Raw genomic sequence first — 23,036 nt, 5'->3', positions numbered from 1 at the left:
AACAAATCTTCATTTAAAGGAAAACAATTGACTGTCTAGACTGGGTGACATTAACTTTTACTCTCCAGTAGAAGGCAAGTTAGTAATAGCAAAAGGATCCTGATGTGCTGGATTACGATTCAGATCGAATACCACTTAAGTCAGCAGGTATCTCCAGGCAAAAGACAGGTTTCTGTAGGTAATAAAAAAGACATGGAACCTGGAAGCAGTAATGAAAATGCACTTAGAATTAGATGAGTCGTCAGTGCCTCGAGTGAATGGTGATGTTGAGCCATTAGTGCAAACAGTGTGTAGATGTTTTTTTTTTATTATTTTTTTAATGTAAAGTGACTTTTGTTGCTGCTAGCTGTGAATGATGACAAGTAAAATAAAGATATAGGGATTAACTGAGCGAACTGCTTATTACCTACAATATAAAAAGAACATTTGCTAAAAATTAACACAATACAAAAGCAGAATTATTGATGCCTTATACTACATAATGTACTTCACATAAATAATGCTTAACTAAAAACCTTTCAATCAAATATATTTTTCTTCATATATGCTTTCAGATTCCTCTATTTCAACCCCTCATATTTTTGTAATCATTAATTTGCTGCTTCACATTCCTTATACAGGATAATAATCTTTCAGGTTCAACGATTCAGTTTCTATAAATTTATTAACTGTTGACTGAATACAAACTAATGATATACTTTAGCTTACAGTTTTCATTTTTAACCTAATTAAACACAATACATTTAATTCCTGCTGAAAATGAACAAAAGAACATTAAAATACACTTTAATGTTAATTATATAGAAATGTATAATTACTTGCAGTAATTACTTAACAAGACAGTCAAAATGTTATCTAAATATTTAATATTAGCCTTTAAAATTATGATTTATTAGCTATGAGTCTTTCCACTGTGTCCAGTTTTCCCTGGCAATACTACAGAACTGGCTTTAAAACATTTTTCTCAGAACGTCATTGAAATAAAACTACTCAGTACTGCCAGATTCAGACACATTTAAGCAATGCCAGCTCTTAACAGTATGAATCCACAGCTCTTGCCAGGCAACAATATTAAAACTAGTCGGGATAAAAAAAAAAAAATTAAAATGTCAGTACAAATGAATGGTTGCAGCCTAATAGCTCTGAAATGACAAAAAGTAAGATGGTAATGGAAACCTCGCATTGTGGGGCAGCCAAGATCATCTTGAGAAAAAACAGCGGGTTAAAACACTGCAGAGATTAGCAGTAATTCTAAAATTGAAGAATGATTAAACTCGGAATACAGTATATTTCTATATTTATGTGTGGGGTTTGCTCCTCCATCTTAAAGGTGTGCCTTTTAGGTTGATTGGGGATACAAAATTATCTTGTTTGAGTGTTTGTGGTAACATCTTATCACAGAGTTCACTTGGTGTCTGAATGCTACAACAAACACAGGATGAAATATCTATAAAAGAGGTTCCATCCAGGTAGAATGATCCTTCCACCACTTCCTGGTGTGCAGACAACTGACTGTTGATTTGAATAAGATGCAAGAATAAGATACACAATTCCTGTATTCTTTTTTTTTAATATTTTATTGAATTTATTAAAATCAAGTAACATTTCATACAAGCAAGTCAAACTTGACAAAAAGTTGAAATGAAATCAACCACCATCCATGAGAAAGAGAGCTAGGTCAACAGACAGAGTGAAACTTTAAGAGTAGAAACAAATGAATAAATAATAAAAAAAGCTTATTCTAAAATGTTACCGATTAGATCCTGCCATGTTTTAAAAAAGTTTTTCACATATGAGAATTTGATTTTTTCTAATTTCAATTAGTATATTTCTTTAGTTACCTACTGACTTAAAAGAGGTGCTAATAGTGAAGTAAAGGCAATTACAGTTTGGTTGTCCATCTCCACTTTAAGCCCATCTGGAAGTAAACCAAACACAGTTGTTAATGGATTACGAGAGATTGTGGCACCAAGACTGTCTGAAAGGTATTTAAAGAATTAGATCCAGAATGATGTTAATTTGGTGCAGTCCAAAACATATGGCCCAGTGAGGCTGGAGCTCGATTGCAACGTTTGCAGGTTGAATCTTGCCCTGGAAACATTTTGGAAAATATAAAATGAGACAGATGTGCTTAATAAAAGATTTTAAGATGAATAATTGTATCCTTTGCACATACGGAGTTCCAGTAAATTTCTGTGCATGGCTGCTTTCAGACACTTTTTTCCACTCCTTTTCTGAAATGTTGAGTAAGAGATCCATTTCCCACTGTACTCTGGGATCTTTGAAAGGAAAGGACTTTAGAATGTTTTTATATATTACAGAAATGCTGTCTGAGTCTTTAGAACCGATCAGTATTTCTTCCAGATTAGACTTGGGTGGGAGGTGAGACAAATTGGGGAGATTTTGTTTAGCAAAGTTTCCAACTTGAAGGTAGTGAAAGAATTGTATTGATGGAAAGTTAAATTTGGAGTGTAATTGTTTGTAGGATGCGAAGACATTGTCTATGTACAGATCTCTAAGTGATTTAATCCCATATGTTGTCCAGACATTAAAAACTGCATACGTTTCAGAGGGTGGAAAAAGGAAGCTTAGGGAGGATATTCATCTTAACAATGTTAATTCTTCCAGCTAAAGTGGGATGAATGATAGACCATCTCTGCAAGTCTTGCTTAATTTTTTCCATACAGATGACAAAATTTTGTTGATGAAGAGCTTTATGTTTACTTGTGATGTTTACCCCTAGGTATTTAAACTGATCTGTGATGATAAAAGGGAAGGTGTCCAATCTAATATGGTGTGCTAGAGAGTTCACTGGAAAGAGCACACTTTTAGTCAAATTAATTTTGAGTCCAGAAATCTTTTGAAATTCTGCTAGTGCTGTTAGGACAGCAGGCACAGTATTTTGTTAATATGAAATGTATAGTATGCTTCCCATATTCTGTCAAGTCAGCTAAGAGTGCAGGATAATGATCTGAGAATTTAAGAAGAGTTACTTTCAGGTAAATAAACTTTCCCTTATAATCAGCTTGTGTCAGTTACACACAAACTCGAAATATTTCTCAGTATGGCAGGTTTGTTGAATCAGAAGCAGGACTGTGTGGTGTCCAGACTACATTGACTCAAAAACACTTGAAAACATGACTGTGTTTCAGCACTATTATAATACTTACCTGAACAAGAATCACATGAGCCCATTTCACACAATATGGTCTCACCTAGGTGTGCCTGCTATAGTTTTATTTTTAAGATCATAGGTATTGCATAATATATATATATTTTGGCGAGCGGCTGGGGGCGGTACCCTGCCGAGACACCCAGAAGGACTGGAAGAGGGATTACGCTGCCCTGGTTGGTATGTGGACTACGGGAACACAGCATGGAAGCTCAACCCTATAGGGGCTCATGGTCACCGCCAGGGGGTGCCCAGATGCCTGAAAAGCCCTGGATGTCAACACTTCCGCCATACCCTGAAGTGCTGGCGGAAGGATTATCAGGGACACCCAGAGTGCTTGCTGCTGGCTCGGCGCAAGCTAGAGGAGTGCCTTCAGCCTGCAGAGTTGCTATTTCAGGCGATACGTGCCAACTGGGAGGTATTTAAGAAGCTATAGGGTAAGGCGGTTGTTTCCGTAAAGATGCTGCGAGATTGATCAGAACGATGTGGTGCTGGATCCTCTGGCCGGAGCGGCGGGGCAGGTAAGTGAAACCGGCCCCGTACAGGAAAAGGGAGACCCCAGCGAAAAGAACCGTGATGTTGCTGATCGGATTCAAGTAGCAAGGGCTCTGATAGTGGATGCGGCGATGATGGCCGATCGCGTGGTGAGGGCAGAGTGAGCAAGAGGGCAGTCAGGACCAGGAAGTGCCGGCGGACGTTTATTGGGAGGCACCTGGAGCACGTCTGGGTGAACATAATAAGGGCCACCTCCCTCCATTCGTCAGATGGAGTTGGGTGGAAGAAAACAGAGCTCGGAGGAGAGGCGAGGAGTAGAGGTGATGAGGAAAGAGACATCATTGTGTTTGGCCTGGACTTGAGGGTGATTGGTGCAAGGGCACTGGGTTGTGCGTGGTATTCTGTATTGTAAATATTATAAATAAAGCGTGTGTGGTGACCTGAAATGATGTCTGTCTGGCTGTGCTATTTCCCACTATATACTGTATATATATATATATATATATATATATTATAAAAAATCCTGGAGAGAAACACTAGGGCGTCGAGACATGATCTTCATGTGAAGATCACGGAAGACACTTAAAGGAAACCGCGAGATGAAAGAGAATGGCCACGGAGCGTCTCGCAGGGACCTTAAACATGAGACTTTGTGCCAAGAGATTGACTCACGATGACGTGGAACATGAGATTCTTGCAAGACATGCCCTACTTACAATCAATATCAAATAAGCCCAGAGGCAGTAAAACACCCAATCGTGTAAAGGAGGGTTTGAGCACACACAGATCCAGGGCACTCAGCGCATATAAAGTGTATAAGGACAATACCTTATAAATGAAACGCAGATGACTAAGTGAAGAAGAAAGCAGCGCAGAGAAAAGAGACTCAAAAGCATTGGAGAGAAAAAAAAGAAAAAGAATAATCTAGGTGCAAATTCAGAAAATAAGGAAAGTAATTATCACCGGAACAAGTGGAATTGAAAAAAAGCACATCCAATCCGGCTCAGAATTAAAAGACAGAGAGTAAAAGACAAAGTAGAACTTCATAAAGACGTTCAAAAATGTTGACGCTAAACACATACAGAGCAGGTTAGAGATTATGAAAGCAATGGAATTCAAAAGGCTCAAAAAAAAAAACAAACGGTGTGATACACATGTGGAGAAAATTGAATAAATATGAATATGAAAGTAGGAAAATTAGAAAGTATAAAAAAAGAAAGTAAAGACCGCAGCAGCGCAAAGAAATGGAAATTATTACTCGAAAAAGCAAAAATAATCACCATGGACCAGGTGTCATTGAAAAAAAAAGCAGGACAAAGCGAGGTCAGAAATAAAAAACAGAGTAGAAAACAAAGTAAAACGTCATAAAGAGGTTAAAAAACAAGGGGGCCAAACACATGCTGAGCAGGTTAGAGATAATGACAACTGGAATTCAAAAGACTCAAAAAAAAATGTAGGGGTGAAACACATGCAGAGCAGGATACAGAATATGAAAGCAGAAAAAAACGACAGTGTGAAAACAAAGAAAGTAAACATTGCATAAGCTCAAAGAAAGAGAAATTATTACTCAGAGAAATAACGAAAAGGCGAATAGAGATCGAATATATGGGCATAGGTGATATGTCAGAAGTATGTAAATATTGTAAGGCTTTGAGGTTTAAGTCAGAATTTCAAAAACGGAGTTTACCTCACATGCATTTATTGGCTATTTTGCAAAAAAAATTATTAACTGCTGTTGATGTAGATCATTTTGTCTGTGCTGAAATTCCAAACAGAGAAACCTATCCTGAATTATGGTACAAAGTCATTAAACTCATGTCTCACTGACCTCATTTAAAAGATTCAGCATATTGCGACTTGAAAGATTTCAAATATTGTTTTTACAGAAGTTCTGAAATAATAGTGAAACTAATGAAATATCAATAATTCAAAGAAAAAAAAAAATCTTAAAAGTGTGTATCCGGAAAACCAAACAAGGGTGTTGGTGAGCGAAGCCCCCTAGTATATACAGTACAGGCCAAAAGTTTGGACACCCCTCCTCATTCAATGTGTTTTCTTTATTTTCATGACCCTTTACATTGGTAGATTCTCACTGAAGGCATCAAAACTATGAATGAACACATGTGGAGTTAAGTACTTAACAAAAAAAGGTGAAATAACTGAAAACATGTTTTATATTCTAGTTTCTTCAAAATAGCCACCCCTTTGCTCTGATTACTGCTTTTCACACTCTTGGCATTCTCTCGATGAGCTTCAACAGGTAGTCACCTGAAATGGTTTTATTATATCATATCATATTGTGAGGTTTATGAACTCTTTTGAGACCTCCCCCCCCATCTCCCCATCCAATGGGAATGACACGCTGAAGTGTGTCCCGAAGCACAATTGCAGCATCTGTGGAAGATTGTTTGTTTGTTGCCAGGGAAGGGCAATATCAGGCTCATAGTGCTGCAGTGAAGTGACACAGGAGCAAATCATAAAAGATCGGGGTCGAGCTATAAGTTCATGTCTTGCACCCCAAAACTCTAGGCTTAGTCTCAGAACTTCAGCAAAACCAGCTTTATTCAGCTTGAAACAGGAATGGCACGCTTATTTATTTTTGACAGCAGTCAGGCAGGGTCATGGCCAGATCAGTGACCAAGTAAACCTGTTATCTGCATTTAAAATGTTCCTTGTATTGCCCATCGATATCTTTTCTGTTTGCTTTGGCGGAGAGACGCAGCATAGCTTTGAGCCTGCTGTTGACCCGGCAACAGATAAACAGTCTTCCATAGATAAGGAGATCGGACTTCGGGATGCTCTTTGGCGTTCTTTCTAGTTGGGGGAGGTCCCAAGAGAGTTTACAAACCTCACATTTTCTTGAATGATCCATCCATCCATCCATCCATTCTCTTCCGCTTATCCGAGGTCGGGTCGCGGGGGTAGCAGCTTAAGCAGAGAGGCCCAGACTTCCCTCCCCGGCCACTTCTTCCAGCTCTTCCGGGAGAATCCCAAAGGCGTTCCCAGGCCAGCCGGAGACATAGTCCCTCCAGCGTGTCCTGGGTCTTCCCCGGGGCCTCCTCCCGGTTGGACGTGCCCGGAACACCTCACCAGGGAGGCGTCCAGGAGGCATCCTGATCAGATGCCCGAGCCACCTCATCTGACTCCTCTCGATGCGGAGGAGCAGCGGCTCTACTCTGAGCCCCTCCCGGATGACTGAGCTACTCACCCTATCTTTAAGGGAAAGCCCAGACACCCTGCGGAGGAAACTCATTTCAGCCGCTTGTATTCGCGATCTTGTTCTTTCGGTCACTACCCATAGCTCATGACCATAGGTGAGGGTAGGAGCGTAGATCGACTGGTAAATTGAGAGCTTTGCCTTACGGCTCAGCTCCTTTTTCACCACGACAGACCGATGCAGAGCCCGCATCACTGCGGATGCCGCACCGATCCGCCTGTCGATCTCACGCTCCATTCTTCCCTCACTCGTGAACAAGACCCGAGATACTTGAACTCCTCCACTTGGGGCAGGATCTCTCCCCAACCCTGAGAGGGCACTCCACCCTTTTCGGCTGAGGACCATGCTCTCGGATTTGGAGGTGCTGATTCTCATCCCAGCCGCTTCACACTCAGCTGCGAACCGATCCAGAGAGCTGAAGATCACGGCCTGATGAAGCAAACAGGACAACATCATCTGCAAAAGCAGTGACCCAATCCTGAGTCCACCAAACCGGACCCCTTCAACACCCTGGCTGCGCCTAGAAATTCTGTCCATAAAAGTTATGAACAGAATGGTGACAAAGGGCAGCCCTGGCGGAGTCCAACTCTCACTGGAAGCGGGCTCGACTTACTGCCGGCAATGCGGACCAAGCTCTGACACGGTTGTACAGAGACCGAACAGCTCTTATCAGGGGTCCGGTACCCCATACTCCCGAGCACCCCCACAGGATTCCCGAGGGACACGGTTGAATGCCTTTTCCAAGTCCACAAAACACATGTAGACCGGTCGGGCAAACTCCCATGCACCCTCAGAACTCTGCTAAGGGTGAAGAGCTGGTCCACTGTTCCGCGACCAGGACGAAAACCACACTGTTCCTCCTGAATCCGAGGTTGACTATCCGACGGACCCTCCTCTCCAGAACCCCGAATAGACTTTTCCAGGGAGGCTGAGGAGTGTGATCCCTCTATAGTTGGAACACACCCTCCGGTCCCCTTTTAAAGAGGGGACCACCACCCGTCTGCCAATCCAGAGGCACTGTCCCGATGTCCATGCGATGTTGCAGAGACGTGTCAACCAAGACAGTCCTACAACATCCAGAGCCTTAAGGAACTCCGGTATCTCATCCACCCGGGGCCCTGCCACCAAGGAGTTTTTGACCACCTCGGTGACTTCAGTCCCAGAGATGGGAGAGCCCACCTCAGAGTCCCCAGGCTCTGCTTCCTCGTGGAAGGCATGTTAGTGGGATTGAGGAGGTCTTGAAGTACTCCTCCCACCGACCCTAGCGTCAGTGAGGTCAGCAGCGCACCATCCCCACCATATATGGTGTTGACACTGCACTGCTTCCCCTCCTGAGGCGCGGACGGTGGACCAGAATCTCCTCGAAGCCGTCCGAAAGTCGTTCTCCATGGCCTCTCCAAACTCCTCCCATGCCCGAGTTTTGCCTCAGCAACAACGAAGCAGCGTTCGCTTGGCCTGCGGTACCTATCAGCTGCCTCCAGAGACCCACAGGACAAAAAGTCCTATAGGACTCCTTCTTCAGCTTGACGGCATCCCTCACCGCGGTGTCCACCAACGGGTTCGGGATTGCCGCCACGACAGGCACCGACCACCTTGCGGCCACAGCTCCGGTCAGCCGCCTCAACAATAGAGGCACGGAACATGGCCCATTGGACTCAATGTCCCCACCTCCCTCGGGGCGTGGTTGAAGTTCTGCGGAGGTGGGAGTTGAAGCTACTTCTGACAGGGGACTCTGCCAGCCGTTCCCAGCAGACCCTCACAACACGTTTGGGCCTACCAGGTCTGACCGGCATCTTCCCCCACCATCGAAGCCAACTCACCACCAGGTGGTGATCAGTTGACAGCTCCGCCCCTCTCTTCACCCGAGTGTCCAAGACATATGGCGCAAGTCCGGCGACACGACCACAAAGTCGATCATCGACCTGAGGCCTAGGGTGTCCTGGTGCCAAGTGCACATATGAACACCCTTATGCTTGAACATGGTGTTCGTTATGGACAATCCATGGCGAGCACAGAAGTCCAATAACAAAACACCGCTCGGGTTCAGATCGGGGGGGCCATTCCTCCCAATCACGCCCTTCCAGGTCTCACTGTCATTGCCCACGTGAGCATTGAAGTCTCCCAGCAAAGCGAGGGAATCCCAGAAGGTATGCCCTCTAGCAACCCCTCCAGAGACTCCAAAAGGGTGGATACTCCAAACTGCTGTTCGCGCATACGCACAAACAACAGTCAGGACCCTTCCCCCCACCCGAAGGCGGAGGGAGGCCACCCTCTCGTCCACCGGGGTAAACCCCAATGCACAGGCTCCAGTGGGGGCAATAAGTATGCCCACACCTGCTCGGCGCCTCTCACGGGGCAACTCCAGAGTGGTAGAGAGTCCAGCCCTCTCAAGGAGATTGGTTCCAGAGTCCAAGCTGTGCGTCGAGGTGAGTCCGACTATATCTAGCGGAACCTCTGACCTCGCACTAGCTCAGGCTCCTTCCCTTCAGAGAGGTGACATTCCCGTCCCAAGAGCCAGTTTCTGTAGCCGAGGATCAGACCGCCAAGGTCCCTGCCTTCGCCACCACCCAACTCACACTGCACCCAACCTCCTTGGCCCCTCCCATAGGTGGTGAGCCCATGGGGAGGAGGACCCACGTTACCTCTTCGGGCTGTGCCTGGCCGAGCCCCATGGGTGCAGGCCCGGCCACCAGGCGCTCGCCATCGAGCCCCACCTCCAGGCCTGGCTCCAGAGGGGGGCCCCGGTGACCCGCGTCCGGGCAAGGGAAAACGTCGTCCAAAGGTTTCACTCATCATTGGAGGTTTGTTGAACCGCTCTTTGTCTCATCCCTCACCTAGGACCAGTTTGCCTTGGGTGGCCCTACCAGGGGCATAAAGCCCCGGACAACATAGCTCCTAGGATCATTGGGACACGCAAACCCCTCCACCACGATAAGGTGACGGTTCAAGGAGGAGTTTCTTGAATGAGTGCTGCATTAATAGGAAAGTTTCTTGAACAAACATCACTGAACCACATAAAAACGGCTTTTTCAACGTCTTCAAATGCAGCAGTTCACAAACGTTTGCAATCCGAGATTTTTCTTCTTTCTTTGCTTGGTCTTTCAAGAAAGTTGACAGCGTTGATGGCGAAATTCCAAATTCACTGACGTCTTTTTTCTTTTTGCCGTAATTGAGAGCTGCAAAAATGTAAATTTTTTTTCTAATATGAACTGTTATCGTTTTTTCGTGTCTGCTGTTTCTATAGGAGGGTGACACTGAGTTAAATTTCAATGGATGTTTTTCAAATGTTGACGAGCAATAAGCAAAAGATTTCACTGAAACCCGCAGGATACAAAAAAAGCAAAAAAAAACAATACGAGGAAAGTTCGAAGAAAGAAAAAAATTACAGTGTTTCTGTTTGCGGATCGTTGTGCACAACTGAGCTGTGACCACAGAACTAACTGCTCTGTGGATGATTCATTCAGGCATTTCAAGGTCTTTTGGGCACTTCGTTATAATGAAAGTATCTGCTGAATGTACTTCGTAGTAACTAGATTTCTATAGACTCGCATCGTATGGGAAAACTGTCAGGACCATAACAATATTCGTTGTAACAGAATTTTACCTGTAGTTAATATATTATTATGATTCACTTTTTTATTACATCATTTTATCTAATATTGTAGTTAAAATATAATTTATATTCTAACATTGCTGAGAAGTTGCATCAACCAAGAATGAGTCACCCATTGCTGGCACCCCATCATGCAAATTATCAAGTTTAGGGTACAGCCACAGGGACCCTTTAAAAATGGCTAGCCTGCAATGTCACCAACAGAATTCCTTCTAGTGCAGAAACAGTTAGCAGTCACTTTAAGGACAGCGAGTCACCTAAAAGAGGCATGTAAAACTGCAGGGGATTCATTTTGTCATTCGGCACTGGCTCTACAATATCAACTTTTTTATTATACTACTTCAATTATTCAGATCAGAACTTTCTAAGCATTTACTGTATATCTGTTAAACTGTACATTTGATGCAGATGTAGCTTGCACTAATGTATGACCCTCTCACATAAGAGACGCTTGCCTCCCATTTTTATATGCATATTTTCTACAAACAACATTCATTCAAAAATAATGCAAATAGATTTGTCTTCAAAACAAAGTAATATTGAGGGTTGATATGATTTATTAAACCTCTAGCCATTCACTATTAAGGGTTTCAAGTAAATGTTCAATCAAATAGTATATCACCAATGGCCTGTGGTGTTCAAATGTCTCTCTGGATGGGATGCCAGCCATTTGCTGGCCACTCTAAGGCTTTCAAACATACATTTACACTCATGTTGAGGACATTTTGGAATCATTCATTAAACGAGCATGCATATGTGATGTATGATTACTGGAGACAATCAAATAAATTTTTTAAATAATCTATGCCACTATAGAAAAATGTTAATTATGTTATACAGTGGTACAATTGTCCACTGCAGGATGACACTTTTGCTAGAAAACATATCTTGCCTATTGTTGTGGTCAAAGTAAAATCAAAAGAAATTATTTAAAAAAATATTTCTGCAAATAAGCAACTATCACAACAGAATTTTTATAACTCTAACTCTAATACTATAACCCAATTTTAGTTTTCAGATTTATTTTAAAATGAAGCAATGACAGAAACAATATAAATACTATTTTTCTCCTCCCTACAGAAACTGCAGTAGTGAAAGGGTTGATGCTTCTTATTATTCAGTTTTATTAATAAAGATGACCTGTTATGATCCAGCATATCGTTTAGGGCTGGTTTCAACCAATAGGCTCCAGCTCCCCGTGACCCTGGGTTAGAATAAGTGGATTTGAAAAATGAATGAACATTGAGGACACGTTTAATTTAGTTTCAGTCTGGATCTATTTATGTCACATAATAATAAACACAAAAATAAAGTGTCTGTTCTTGACAAGTTGTTCCTGAATTGTACAAAGTATTTACACTCTATATCTTGTATGCTTACTTTAGACAGAAAAGTGTAAAAACTTATTTAAATTATCTGTATGTCTGAATTCAATCCAATATATTGAGATATTTCAAAATTTACACAAATGCATTGACATTCACACTTCATATTAGATTAATTATTTTATATAATATGATTAAATATTTAGTTTAATTAACACTAGAATTACCAGAGCCTACGAAAAAACTCGTAATTCCGTCCCACCTTAAATCACTTCTTAAAATCGTTCACAGCTCTCCACCAGCGTCTTTTGTCATCTAAATGTGCTGATAAAAATCAGGCTGCAAGCAGCCGGCTATTCCATCCCCCCACCGACTTAGAACGTGCACAAACTTCTCCCAGCTCATGCCTTGATTGATTATCTGGGAGTGAAGTGGAGTTTTAGAGTGGAAAGAATAGATCATTATTTGGAATACACGCATTTCCGTGTGTTCCGTTTCTACAGTAATCCGTGTAAACACATTTTTAAAACAGAAACGTTTTTCATATTGTAGTAGTAAATGACAAAATGTAAGCATAAACTATATAATGTATGAAGCCTGAAGTCCAAATATCAAACACTTTCACAAAAGGTACACATATAACACAACAAGTATGCTTTTATTCAAAAATATAACTGCAGAAAAAAGCCACCTTAGCATGCCATATTGACACATACGTTCTGCAGCTGACACAGTAGCATAATGGTATTAGCCGCTTGCTGGTATCCAAAAGCTCATGAGTTCGATCCCACATGGCTCAGTTTTGAGAAGTAAACTGCTCTTATTCTTACTATTTTAGAATAAAAACATGCATTTGATTTCAGTGTGTAACAGCCAGTAATTTATGATACTTGTAAAGGTTGGTTTTTTTTATTCACTTTTCATTCTCTCAGTCGTGTTCAGGATCCTTCCCTACCCCCCATCTGACACTGCTGTTTTCACATAAAGATGCGCTGTAGCTCTGCAGCGTACTTGAGACTGCATTCTCCTACCAATGCTTGCGAACTGAAGTGCCTGCGTGCACTTTTCGTGGCATTACACGTCTATTTTTTGAGCATGCCCGTGTCGCTCAAACACAGGAACATATGTTGGTGTACAAGAATAAAAAGTGCACTTTTATTCTAGACTATAAGTGAAGAAAAAATAAAGCAAGTTACAGTAGGCGGTTGATACGACAGCTTGCGTGGTGCAATGCTAAGAACTGCTGATTTCCGATCCGTGCTGTATAAAATCATCACATTCAAATATTAACAATTTCCACACACCCTTCCTACATTCACGACATGTGTACTTGTTGCAGTGTACACATCTCTCTGTGCTATGGTTCCTAGTACAATGTCAGGTGCTCATTCAGTGTAATTTCTTCCCTATATAAATCACATTCGAGTATAGCGCGTCTCCAAATAAATCACATTTGAGTTATAGCGCGTCTTTATGTGAAAACAGCATTGTCAGATTGGGGTAATCGTGAAGCGACTGAGAGAATGGAACTGAATAAAAAAAAGACTGAAATCAAATGTATGTTTTATTCTAAAATAGTTAAGTACATGCAATATTATTTGAAAGCGAACAGCGCCAGATCGGGTTTGAATACACGCCTGACGCTGAACTCCCTGTCTATCTACATAGTAATAACAGTAATTTTATTATTATATAGGAGCTTCCCTGTCTGCCTATCATATAGTGCCTTTCCTTCCTACCTATCTATATATCTATCCCCTTAGCTGTTTTTATATATCTATTATACAGTGCCTTCCCTGTTTATTTATATATCTAGTGCCTTCTCTGCCTGTTTGTCTGTCTGATTGCATATAGCGCTGAACTTACTGCTCTGTACTGTTCTGTCCTCTGTGTGTCCTGGAGTACAAAAGAAACAGCACCATACAGCAACATGTGCGAACTGGCAAGATCGGGGAAAAAACACGCGGTCACTGATTACAAACCGCAAGATGAATGAAAGAGACAATATATGTAAAAACATCATCGCACTAATGCAATATTATTTGAAAACGAACAGCGTCAGATCGGGTTTGAATATGCGCCCAATCTGACGCTGTTCGTTTTCAAATAATATTGCATTACTAACTATTTTAGAATAAAAAATACATTTGATTTCAGTCTTTTTTTTTTTATTCAGTTCCATTCTCTCAGTCGCGTTCACGATCCCCCAAAGCCAATCTGACAATGCTGTTTTCACATAAAGACGCGCTATAACTCAAATGTGATTTATTTGGAGACGCTATACTCGAATGTTATTTATATAGGGAAGAAAGTACAATGTCAGGTGCTCATTCAGTGTAATAGGAACCATAGCCCAGAGAGATGTCAACACTGCAACAAGTACACATGTCGTGAATGTAGGAAGGGTGTGTGGAAATTGTTAATATTTGAATGTGATGATTTTATATAGCACGGATCGAAATCAGCAGTTCTTAGCATTGCACCACGCAAGCTGTCGTATCAACCGCCTACTGTAACTTGCTTTATTTTTTCTTCATTTATAGTATAGAATAAAAGTGCACTTGTTTTTTATTCTTGTACACCAACATATGTTCCTGTGTTTGAGCGACACGGGCATGCTCAAAAAAATAGACGTGTAATGCCACGAAAAGTGCACGCAGGCACTTCAGTTCGCAAGCATTAGATGCGAGAATGCAGTCACAAGTACGCTGCAGAGCTACAGCGCATCTTTATGTGAAAACAGCATTCTCAGATGGGGGATAGGGAAGGATCCTGAACACGACTGAGAATGAAAAGTGAATAAAAAAAAAACAAACCTTTACAAGTATCATAAATTACTGGCTGTTACACACTGAAATCAAATGCATGTTTTTATTCTAAAATAGTAAGAATAAGAGCAGTTTACTTCTCAAAACGGAGCCGTGTGGGATCGAACTCATGAGCTTTTGGATACTAGTCAGCGGCTGATACCATTATACTACTGTGTCAGCTGCAATACGTACGTGTCAATATGGCATGCTAATGGCTTTTTTCTGCAGTTATATTTTTGAATAAAAGCATACTTGTTCTGTTATATGTGTACCTTTTGTGAAAGTGATATTTGGACTTTAGGCTTCATACATTATATAGTTTATGCTTACATTTTGTCATTTACTACTACAATATGAAAAACGTTTCTGTTTTAAAAATGTGTTTACACGGATTACTGTAGAAACGGAACACACGTGAAATGCGTGTATTCCAAATAATGATCTATTCTTTCCACTCTAAAACTCCACTTCACTCCCAGATAATCAATCAAGGCATGAGCTGGGAGAAGTTTGTGCACGTTCTAAGTCGGTGGGGGGATGGAATAGCCGGCTGCTTGCAGCCTGATTTTTATCAGCACATTTAGATGACAAAAGACGCTGGTGGAGAGCTGTGAACGATTTTAAGAAGCGATTTAAGGTGGGACGGAATTACGAGTTTTTTCGTAGGCTCTGGTAATTCTAGTGTTAAAATCTGCTTTACATTTGGGATAAACAAATTTAACTACTGTATAACTAAATAAAAATGTGAAAATTGTATTCAATAAGATTAGTGAGAAGGTTAACATAAATGAAAGGTAACATTTTAACATTTTTACATGTGGTGGTCTTATCCCAGTTCAGTAGCACTTGACCACGTTAAAAACCAGGTGTAAATGCATTTGTGATCAGATCACTCAGACCACATTCAGTGGTGGTTAGACATGGATAACAACTATATTTACTGCAACCCAGTTATAAATGCAACTGTGTTTTCATTCCACATATAACAATCATTTAAACATTTTAAAACCAGGTGCTAATTTAATCTGGCTAAATTACTGTATATCCAGATACAAAATACATATTAATGTCAGGTGTAAAGTGGGCGTTAGATTACTTTCTAGTACAAAATTAAGTGCGTCTATCACACAAACATATTGCTTAAAACAAAAATAACAAAAAGTATAAACCATTTCAATATTCTTGACACTAAACCTTGAAAAGTGGTCTTTACAGTATGAAAATCACTGCAGTGGTAATTCTGAGTTTTCATCTATGAGGATTTCAAGTTAGATTGCTTTTGACTGTTTTTTCCAGTCGTTAATATTGGTTATTGTTATGACATAATTTCACAAAGTTAAATTGTTGGTTTCTTGCGAGCACTTCTGTGTTATTAATAGCAACACCATTCTGATGCCAATCACATTTTAAAAGTTGGAAGCTTGTTATATCCTTTTTATCCAGGTGGTGGATCTCTTCTTTAAATTTCTCTAGTTTAGCGTTAATGCAAACTAAACTGTGCTTCTGAAAAGGCTTTAGTGTGAGGGCCTGTTATTGATGCTTTCTGACTATGCCTTTGGTTTAGTATTTTTGTTTTGATGAAAAATCCTCTGACTGCTTCTGGCATTCCATTTTTTTGCGCATTTTTCACTAAATTCCTGCTTACTCATGTTTTGCCTTAAATTTCCAGGTCCTTTTAATTGTCTCTGCCTTTTGGGAATCCCATCCGATACAACAACATGACCAAACAGCGGGTTAAACAAAACATCCATTTTAATTTATGGTCACAAATACTACTATAAGTATAAAAAGTGCAATGAAGGAATAAACAATGAAAGTAAGACAATCAAAGATAACTGCTACATAATATATTTGCTGCAAGTCTCATGGAATTACCCAATCAGTGATATAATTAAGGAATACTAACCTTTTCTTTAACAGCTCTGAGCTGCATTTCTATACAGCATTTCTCTTCTCTTGTCTTTTTCATCTCCAACTCTTTTCTTTTCAGGTCTTCTTGCAAATCCAACAGTTGCTAAAAATGAACACATTTACTTGGTTATACTTACTGTAGTATCATAGATTCAACATTTCAGTGAAATATTTGTATTTACTGTATGCTATACATGGGTTGTTTATTTATTTGATTTACCGCATCATCCATACTATAGACCTCTTTATTATAACCGAATGCAACCTAACCTGCAAGACTTCTAATCCCAACAGCAGTGTCCATCATTGCTTTACTTATTTATGTCTTTAGGATCCGACAACAAATTATTACAAGACAGAAAAGAAAACTGTCAAGTGAATGCAGAATGCAAAGAAATATTTTAAACAGCTATTATCAATTTTGCACCCTATGTAAGTTCTGATTATTGAGATTCTTTGTCATAATTGCCAGCTGAACAATAAAGGGTGAACCAGAGACATAGTGAGATATAAGATGGCATGGAATATAAATGATAAACAGTAACACAGAGCAGTGAGGGCACTACTGGGCAACCTAGTACATGGAGATACGGTATTAATTAGGTGGAACAATAACTTTTAATGGTGTTAATTTTCAGGCCTTAACAAACGGTTATATATGTAACTTGCACAAAAATAACAAAACTATAAAAAAGCAAACAGCATTTACCTTGTGCCTAATCTTTGCCAAAGTAAATGCTAGTGACAAATCCCAACAGGCACAAGCCTAACTAGCCACAAAATAACTATATACTCGATGGTTTTCTTCCAGACACATTGAACAATGCAGTTTCACAACTATTACAATAATTAGTTTGAATGGCTGCCAAACTCTGACAGTGAACGGATCTCTACCTGGATATAATGGACAAAATAACACTTCACTAAGCTGGCACTGGTTCTATAACTGGAAGTGACCTTGATGTAAGCACCAGAGGTTACATGTTTCTTCGAAACTCGCTGCATTCATCTCTCTGTTCTCTTTGGGGAGCCAGAGAACAGACTCTCCTTGGGAAGCTGAAAGCTGACAATCTCCTCTAACTTGGTGTGAGAAGCTACCCACTCTCTGAAGTGGAAAGAGCTCACAAACTTTCCCTGGCCCGAAAGCTACTCTCCATAAAGTCTTGGATTCTAATGAAGTCTCCATTTAAATGAATTGTACACAGTGTGCTATCACAGGATTCCCACATATAATATCTCTCGTATTATATTCAAACCCACTTACTTGAGACCAGTAGTATGGAGAGTTACTAGAGCCTATCTCAGCTAGCATACAGTGTAAGGCAGGATCAAATCTTGGACAGGGTGCCAATCCATTAGCAGGGTGAACACACACACACACCAAACACATAGTTGGTCTAATTCAGTATTACCAATTCACCTAAACTGCATGTTTTTGGCCAGTGAGAGGAAACCCATGTAAACATGGGAACTCCATGCAGATAGGATCCAGCACAAGAAACTCGGTCTCCTTACTACCATGCAAGTAATGCCAGCCCATATAATCTCTAAAGTACCTTAAAGCAAACTGCAAAACATGACGTAAAACTCAAAATAAAGTTCCAAAAAGTGATAAAATATATTATCATGCGAGTTCCTAACTTTAAATACTGAGTTTGAGATAACCTGTCCTCGGTCCAAATGAGTCAACCAGTGTTGGTTGCTACAGCTCTGTGATGTCATTCTGGTTTTACAAAACATCATCAGGAGTTGAACAAAAAAAGTTCACCAAAACAGGTTGCACGGCGAATATTTGTGAAAAACTGGAAAACGAGGCCATTGGAGAAGCCAGCAAATTAACGTCTGGGTGGACAAAAAAAGGGCCACCTCCCTCCAGTTGTCTGCTGGAGTTGGGTGGAAGAGGACGAAGCTCGGAGGAGAGGAGTGGAGGCAGCGAAGAGAGGACTTAAGAGAAGCCTGGACTTGAGGGAGTGTGGTGCAGGGGTGCTGGGTTGAGTGCGGGACTTTTGTAAATAATAATTGTAAATAAATGTGTGGTGGGTTGGAACATTGGTGTCTGCCTGTCTGTGCCAGGGTTGGTCTTTCCAAATAAGCTATGCTTAATATTGACTTATTTTAAAACAATTTAGTGGAAGTAAGTGCTCTTAATTCACGCTTACTCACATATTAGAAGTATACACAAGCTACAGCTGAAAAGATTTCAATGTTATATTTTTATTTATATAGGGTTCCTTGTCAACATTAAGTAGGCAGAGTAACAGGGTATCTTTCCTAAGGTGGATTAAATCCTTTTAGGAACAAAAAGAACTGGATGGAGACAGATTACTGTTTCAAAAAACAAAAAAAAAAAAAAGCTGTAATCGCTGCAGCCGTTAACACATGGCAGGGCCAAATCAAAAAAACAGTCTTGCTTCTTTTCACATATCCTCCCAGATCTCTTAGTGCGTAACTTTACAAACACTACTTTCTAACACATTACAGTTTAACAGGGAAATGAACATTGCAAGTCTATATATTGGTATATTATGCACATACAATTAACATACACACACACACACATATCCCCCATTCAAATATAATGAAGATTTACCCTTCTAATTTAGCCCTTAAGTGATAACATAACTTTACAGTAGTAACAAGGATCAGGGGCCGAATATTACACTAAAAACCCAAATGACAATATCTACAAATAAACTTTTTTGGCATCCCATTATTTACACTATATTACAAAATCTGAAAGCTGTTGACTAAACATATGAGTGTCACACACAAGTTACATTCAGAGCTAGTTCCGTTTTGTAATAAGAACTGGTACACCTGCGGCTTAGGAAAGTGACAAACAGCACAGTATGATATTTTTCAGTGATTTTTCCTACAAACAGGTAAAATGGCTTATAATCCTACCTAATGGAGCTTTCACTCTGACTGGCCTTTTCATTTAGCAAATCAGACCAATTAGGGACAGTAGTAGCCTCAGTAGAAGCTAAAAACACTAAAGAGCACCAACTCACAAAGAACTCCTTAACACAGCAGTTCTGTAGAATTCTACTATGCAAAAAGTCTTCAATGAGAATTTTAAATCAATTGTATATAATAAATATCATTTCATGGATACCGGCATGACATGGTCACAGCAGCATGTGTCACCAAACCTTAAAGGCTTCTCAAAGAATCTCAAAAGCACAGCGTAATAAAAAGCACACAATGGTGTAACTACATTTCACCATTTAAATACAAACTTTCAAAACTGAATATGAGACTACAAGTCCAATTGTTCAGTTCCTGTTCATAATCAACTACAGTATGCATGAAATAGGTTTATACTGTGCAATTGGCAGGATGAGCACAGTAATTTTACATAGGTAGTAGTAAAAAGTAGTATTGTAGCAACAAAGAGCAGGTTAACTGCTCCTTTAAAAAATAATTGAATTAGATGGCATACCTGGGCTGGCGTGTTGATTTTCTGTTATGTTCTAAGATTCATCAGGCACTTATTGCACTGATTTTGTATAAAGTAACCCCCCTTCCCTATTACTCTTGTATGGATGTGTGTATGTGAGGGACATAGTTGCTGAAATAAAACAATGTTCTAATTGTTTTCAATTGCTATTGTCTGGGCTTCATTTGTATGTGTGTACTTGGCTCCCCATGGGAAAGTGACTGCCGCAGTATATAAATATTCACACTTGTAAAGACTGGTTTCTGTAAACTGTTTAAGGAAAGATGCTTCATTTTTTCACATTCTTCCCCTTTGTGACTCACCTTTGAGTTCTGATTCTTTACAGCTCACTGCCTACCTTTGGTAGGCTTTAAATGTTGTTATCATGACACTAATACCTGCTTTGTTCCCATGTTACAGCTACTTAAACTGATCATGCCTATGAAGTAGGTGAGACATTGAAATATCTTATACAACTGATCAATCACATCTTAAAGCACCAAAGTAGTTTGTACTATCATGGCTTTGAGGTTTATATCTTTCTTTCTTGGCTAAGACACCAGAGTCCTGACAACCTAGAATTATTTATTTTAGAGCTGAAATGAATGTCACTGAAATCCAGGGGAGTGGCTTTATAAAGTACTCTCAGTATACTTAACAATTAAAACTGAGGCCATTTGTGCTGCCACACTGACACATGCTTTATTGTATGTAAGCTAAAACAACAGGGATGGTACAGTAATTTCTAATCTAATGAGCTTCATTCCAGCAGCCTTTAAGAGGCATGTTTACTGTTCACTCATAATCTAATGCGCAAATGGAAATGATACACAGAGTGAAGCTCATATTATTTTAAAGCTTTAAAATGCATTAAACACTTGAAAGACAGTAACTTTACAGATACATTTTAATGAGGGAATGTGATCTATCTTGCCAGCTTGTTTTTGTGTATTCTGACTTAGATTTTGTTTATGTTTATGACTTCATGCCACTCACTACATAATAAACAAAAATATTACTTTTGAAAATCAGAAACAACCTAGTGTTAAAAATTCTGAAGCCTTAATTGGGTTGTAATTTTACTCAATCTATAACCCCGTTCTTATTCATACCAGCAGGCTAGATTTCCAGTATTGTGCCTTGGACTGACAGGCCTTGAGAGGTATCAGCAGAACCCAGTGATTAGTTGCATGACCTAAAAAAGAAAGCATCTCACAGAGCAAGAGAAATCTGTCAGGCCAGGAACAGGAGATTGATTTCCAGTAAGGGGGACATCAGATTAGAAATTAAAAGTGCCAGCAGAGGGCAATAAATTTATTTTTATGGAAAGATGGGGTAGAGAAATATATTCCATAAAACACAGCTGCTATAGCCATATTTGACTGTAGGCGGTAAGGCAATCTTCAAGACAGCTAAAGAAGCTCACAATAATTCAGATCAAGCCAGCAAACCTCATGAATAGTATGGTCCTTCCTATGACTTGAATTGGAGAATATTTGATTTAACTTGCCAAATTTGTTCTACAGGGTCTGCTTAATTCTCACCCGTCATTCCAAAAGCACATCTATACTATAGTACCACAAGTTTACATAAAAGAAAAACACTGAAAAAGGATTCCATAATGTACAAAATGATTAAAACACGAAGGAGTGGATGAATGTTGAGGTAAACTAAATTTGGATAGAATAAGTTAATGGTGAAATTCATCTTCTGTTAGCCCAAACTGATTTTTTGCATTAAGCTACAGCAGCATGGTGTTGAATTGCTTACCACTTATTCTTCACAGGTACAAGCACCAAGGTGTAGTTCCAAAGCAGGTTGCTATTTTTTATGAATTTTACACTATCTGTTTGGATTTTTTTTCTGAATACTCTAGATTTCCATTTCACATGTACAAAATGAGTGTGTTAATTTATTATGAAGACTTCCTGTGATGTCCTGTCCTGCACTTGAGGTTTAGTTCTTGCCTAAGAGACATAATCTAGCTCTATTGCTATACAACTTTGAAATGTATGAAAAGGTTCAGAAAATGGATGGATGGATATATTGAATTTATAATTAAAGGAAAAATATAATATTTTACATTCAGTATGTTACTGCCAAAGAAAAAGTTCTAATCTCATGCTTTCATGGTGAATGGAGATAACACATGTCTCTATTATATAAAAAAATCCTGCGACGAGCTAAGACTTTTTTGAAGAGATTTTTTCATTTCAAGTCACACCCTCCTCTCAACCATATTCAAACGCGCACACGGTCCACTCACATCTCATTCGTGTGAAAAGCTTTTGACAGACACATTTCTTGCTCTCTCAGCTCTTATAAATTTTTATGTTTTCCTCACTTTAAGTTGCCAGTATTATGTCCAAATTTTATTGATGAATTTCATCCCAAAGAGATATCAACAGAAGAAATGAGTACATGGGCACCGAGAAGTGATAAAGTCAAACGAATTAATGCGAAAATTGTCAATCGGTTACACAGCAAAGTGGTTAAATGCATATCAATAGACTATGCTGAAACAGTTGGTGATGATCGCGTAGAAGATGAAAACATCAGCTTACAATATTCTGAAGAATAACTACAACCGTTAACATTGCCCAGTCTTTGTAATAAGAATGTAAGTTTAATGTCACTGTGCTCTAATCAAAAATTATTTTAGAAATCCACTCACATGTACAGGCTAGGCCAAAGTTAGTACACAGGGGCTGTCAGCATTTAAAAACTACTAGTCTAGCATTTGGAGAGAGAAGGGAACAACTGCGAAAATAGTGATTTTACTATTTCTGTGTTAGATATGAAACTGAATTCTTTCCTTTCCTTGTTTGGAACCTAACTAAGGGCCTAAACGTGGAGGAACCAGTATAAAAGGCTTGGACAGCAGCTAAATACTTTGAAGTCGACATACAGATGATATCGTCATCCGTCCTGAAAAGCCTTCCAGTGCAGAGACGAAAAATGGCAGACTGCATAGATCAAGATCCCACCTTGGTATTGTCTTGCTATTATGGCTTCCCGTCTGTAATGCCGCGTAAATCATCAGTAAAGAAAGCT

At 39.8% G+C, this 23,036-nt stretch overlaps 1 protein-coding gene across 3 annotated transcripts in view; it reads right to left on the bottom strand.

Annotated features, from left to right (window-relative positions):
* The window catches only part of enox1 (ecto-NOX disulfide-thiol exchanger 1), a 326,189-nt gene that overhangs the window by 69,093 nt on the left and 234,060 nt on the right, over positions 1–23,036 (bottom strand). For all 3 annotated transcript variants that reach the window (XM_039745280.1, XM_039745281.1, XM_039745282.1), the window contains one exon: positions 16,539–16,646. In XM_039745280.1, coding sequence (XP_039601214.1) covers positions 16,539–16,646 — 108 coding nt within the window. The remainder of the gene's footprint in view (positions 1–16,538; positions 16,647–23,036) is intronic.

Source organism: Polypterus senegalus, chromosome 2 (genome assembly GCF_016835505.1).
Source record: "Polypterus senegalus isolate Bchr_013 chromosome 2, ASM1683550v1, whole genome shotgun sequence".
In the NCBI taxonomy this organism is placed as follows: Eukaryota; Metazoa; Chordata; class Cladistia; order Polypteriformes; family Polypteridae; genus Polypterus; species Polypterus senegalus.
This window is presented reverse-complemented; position numbering and strand designations above follow the sequence as displayed.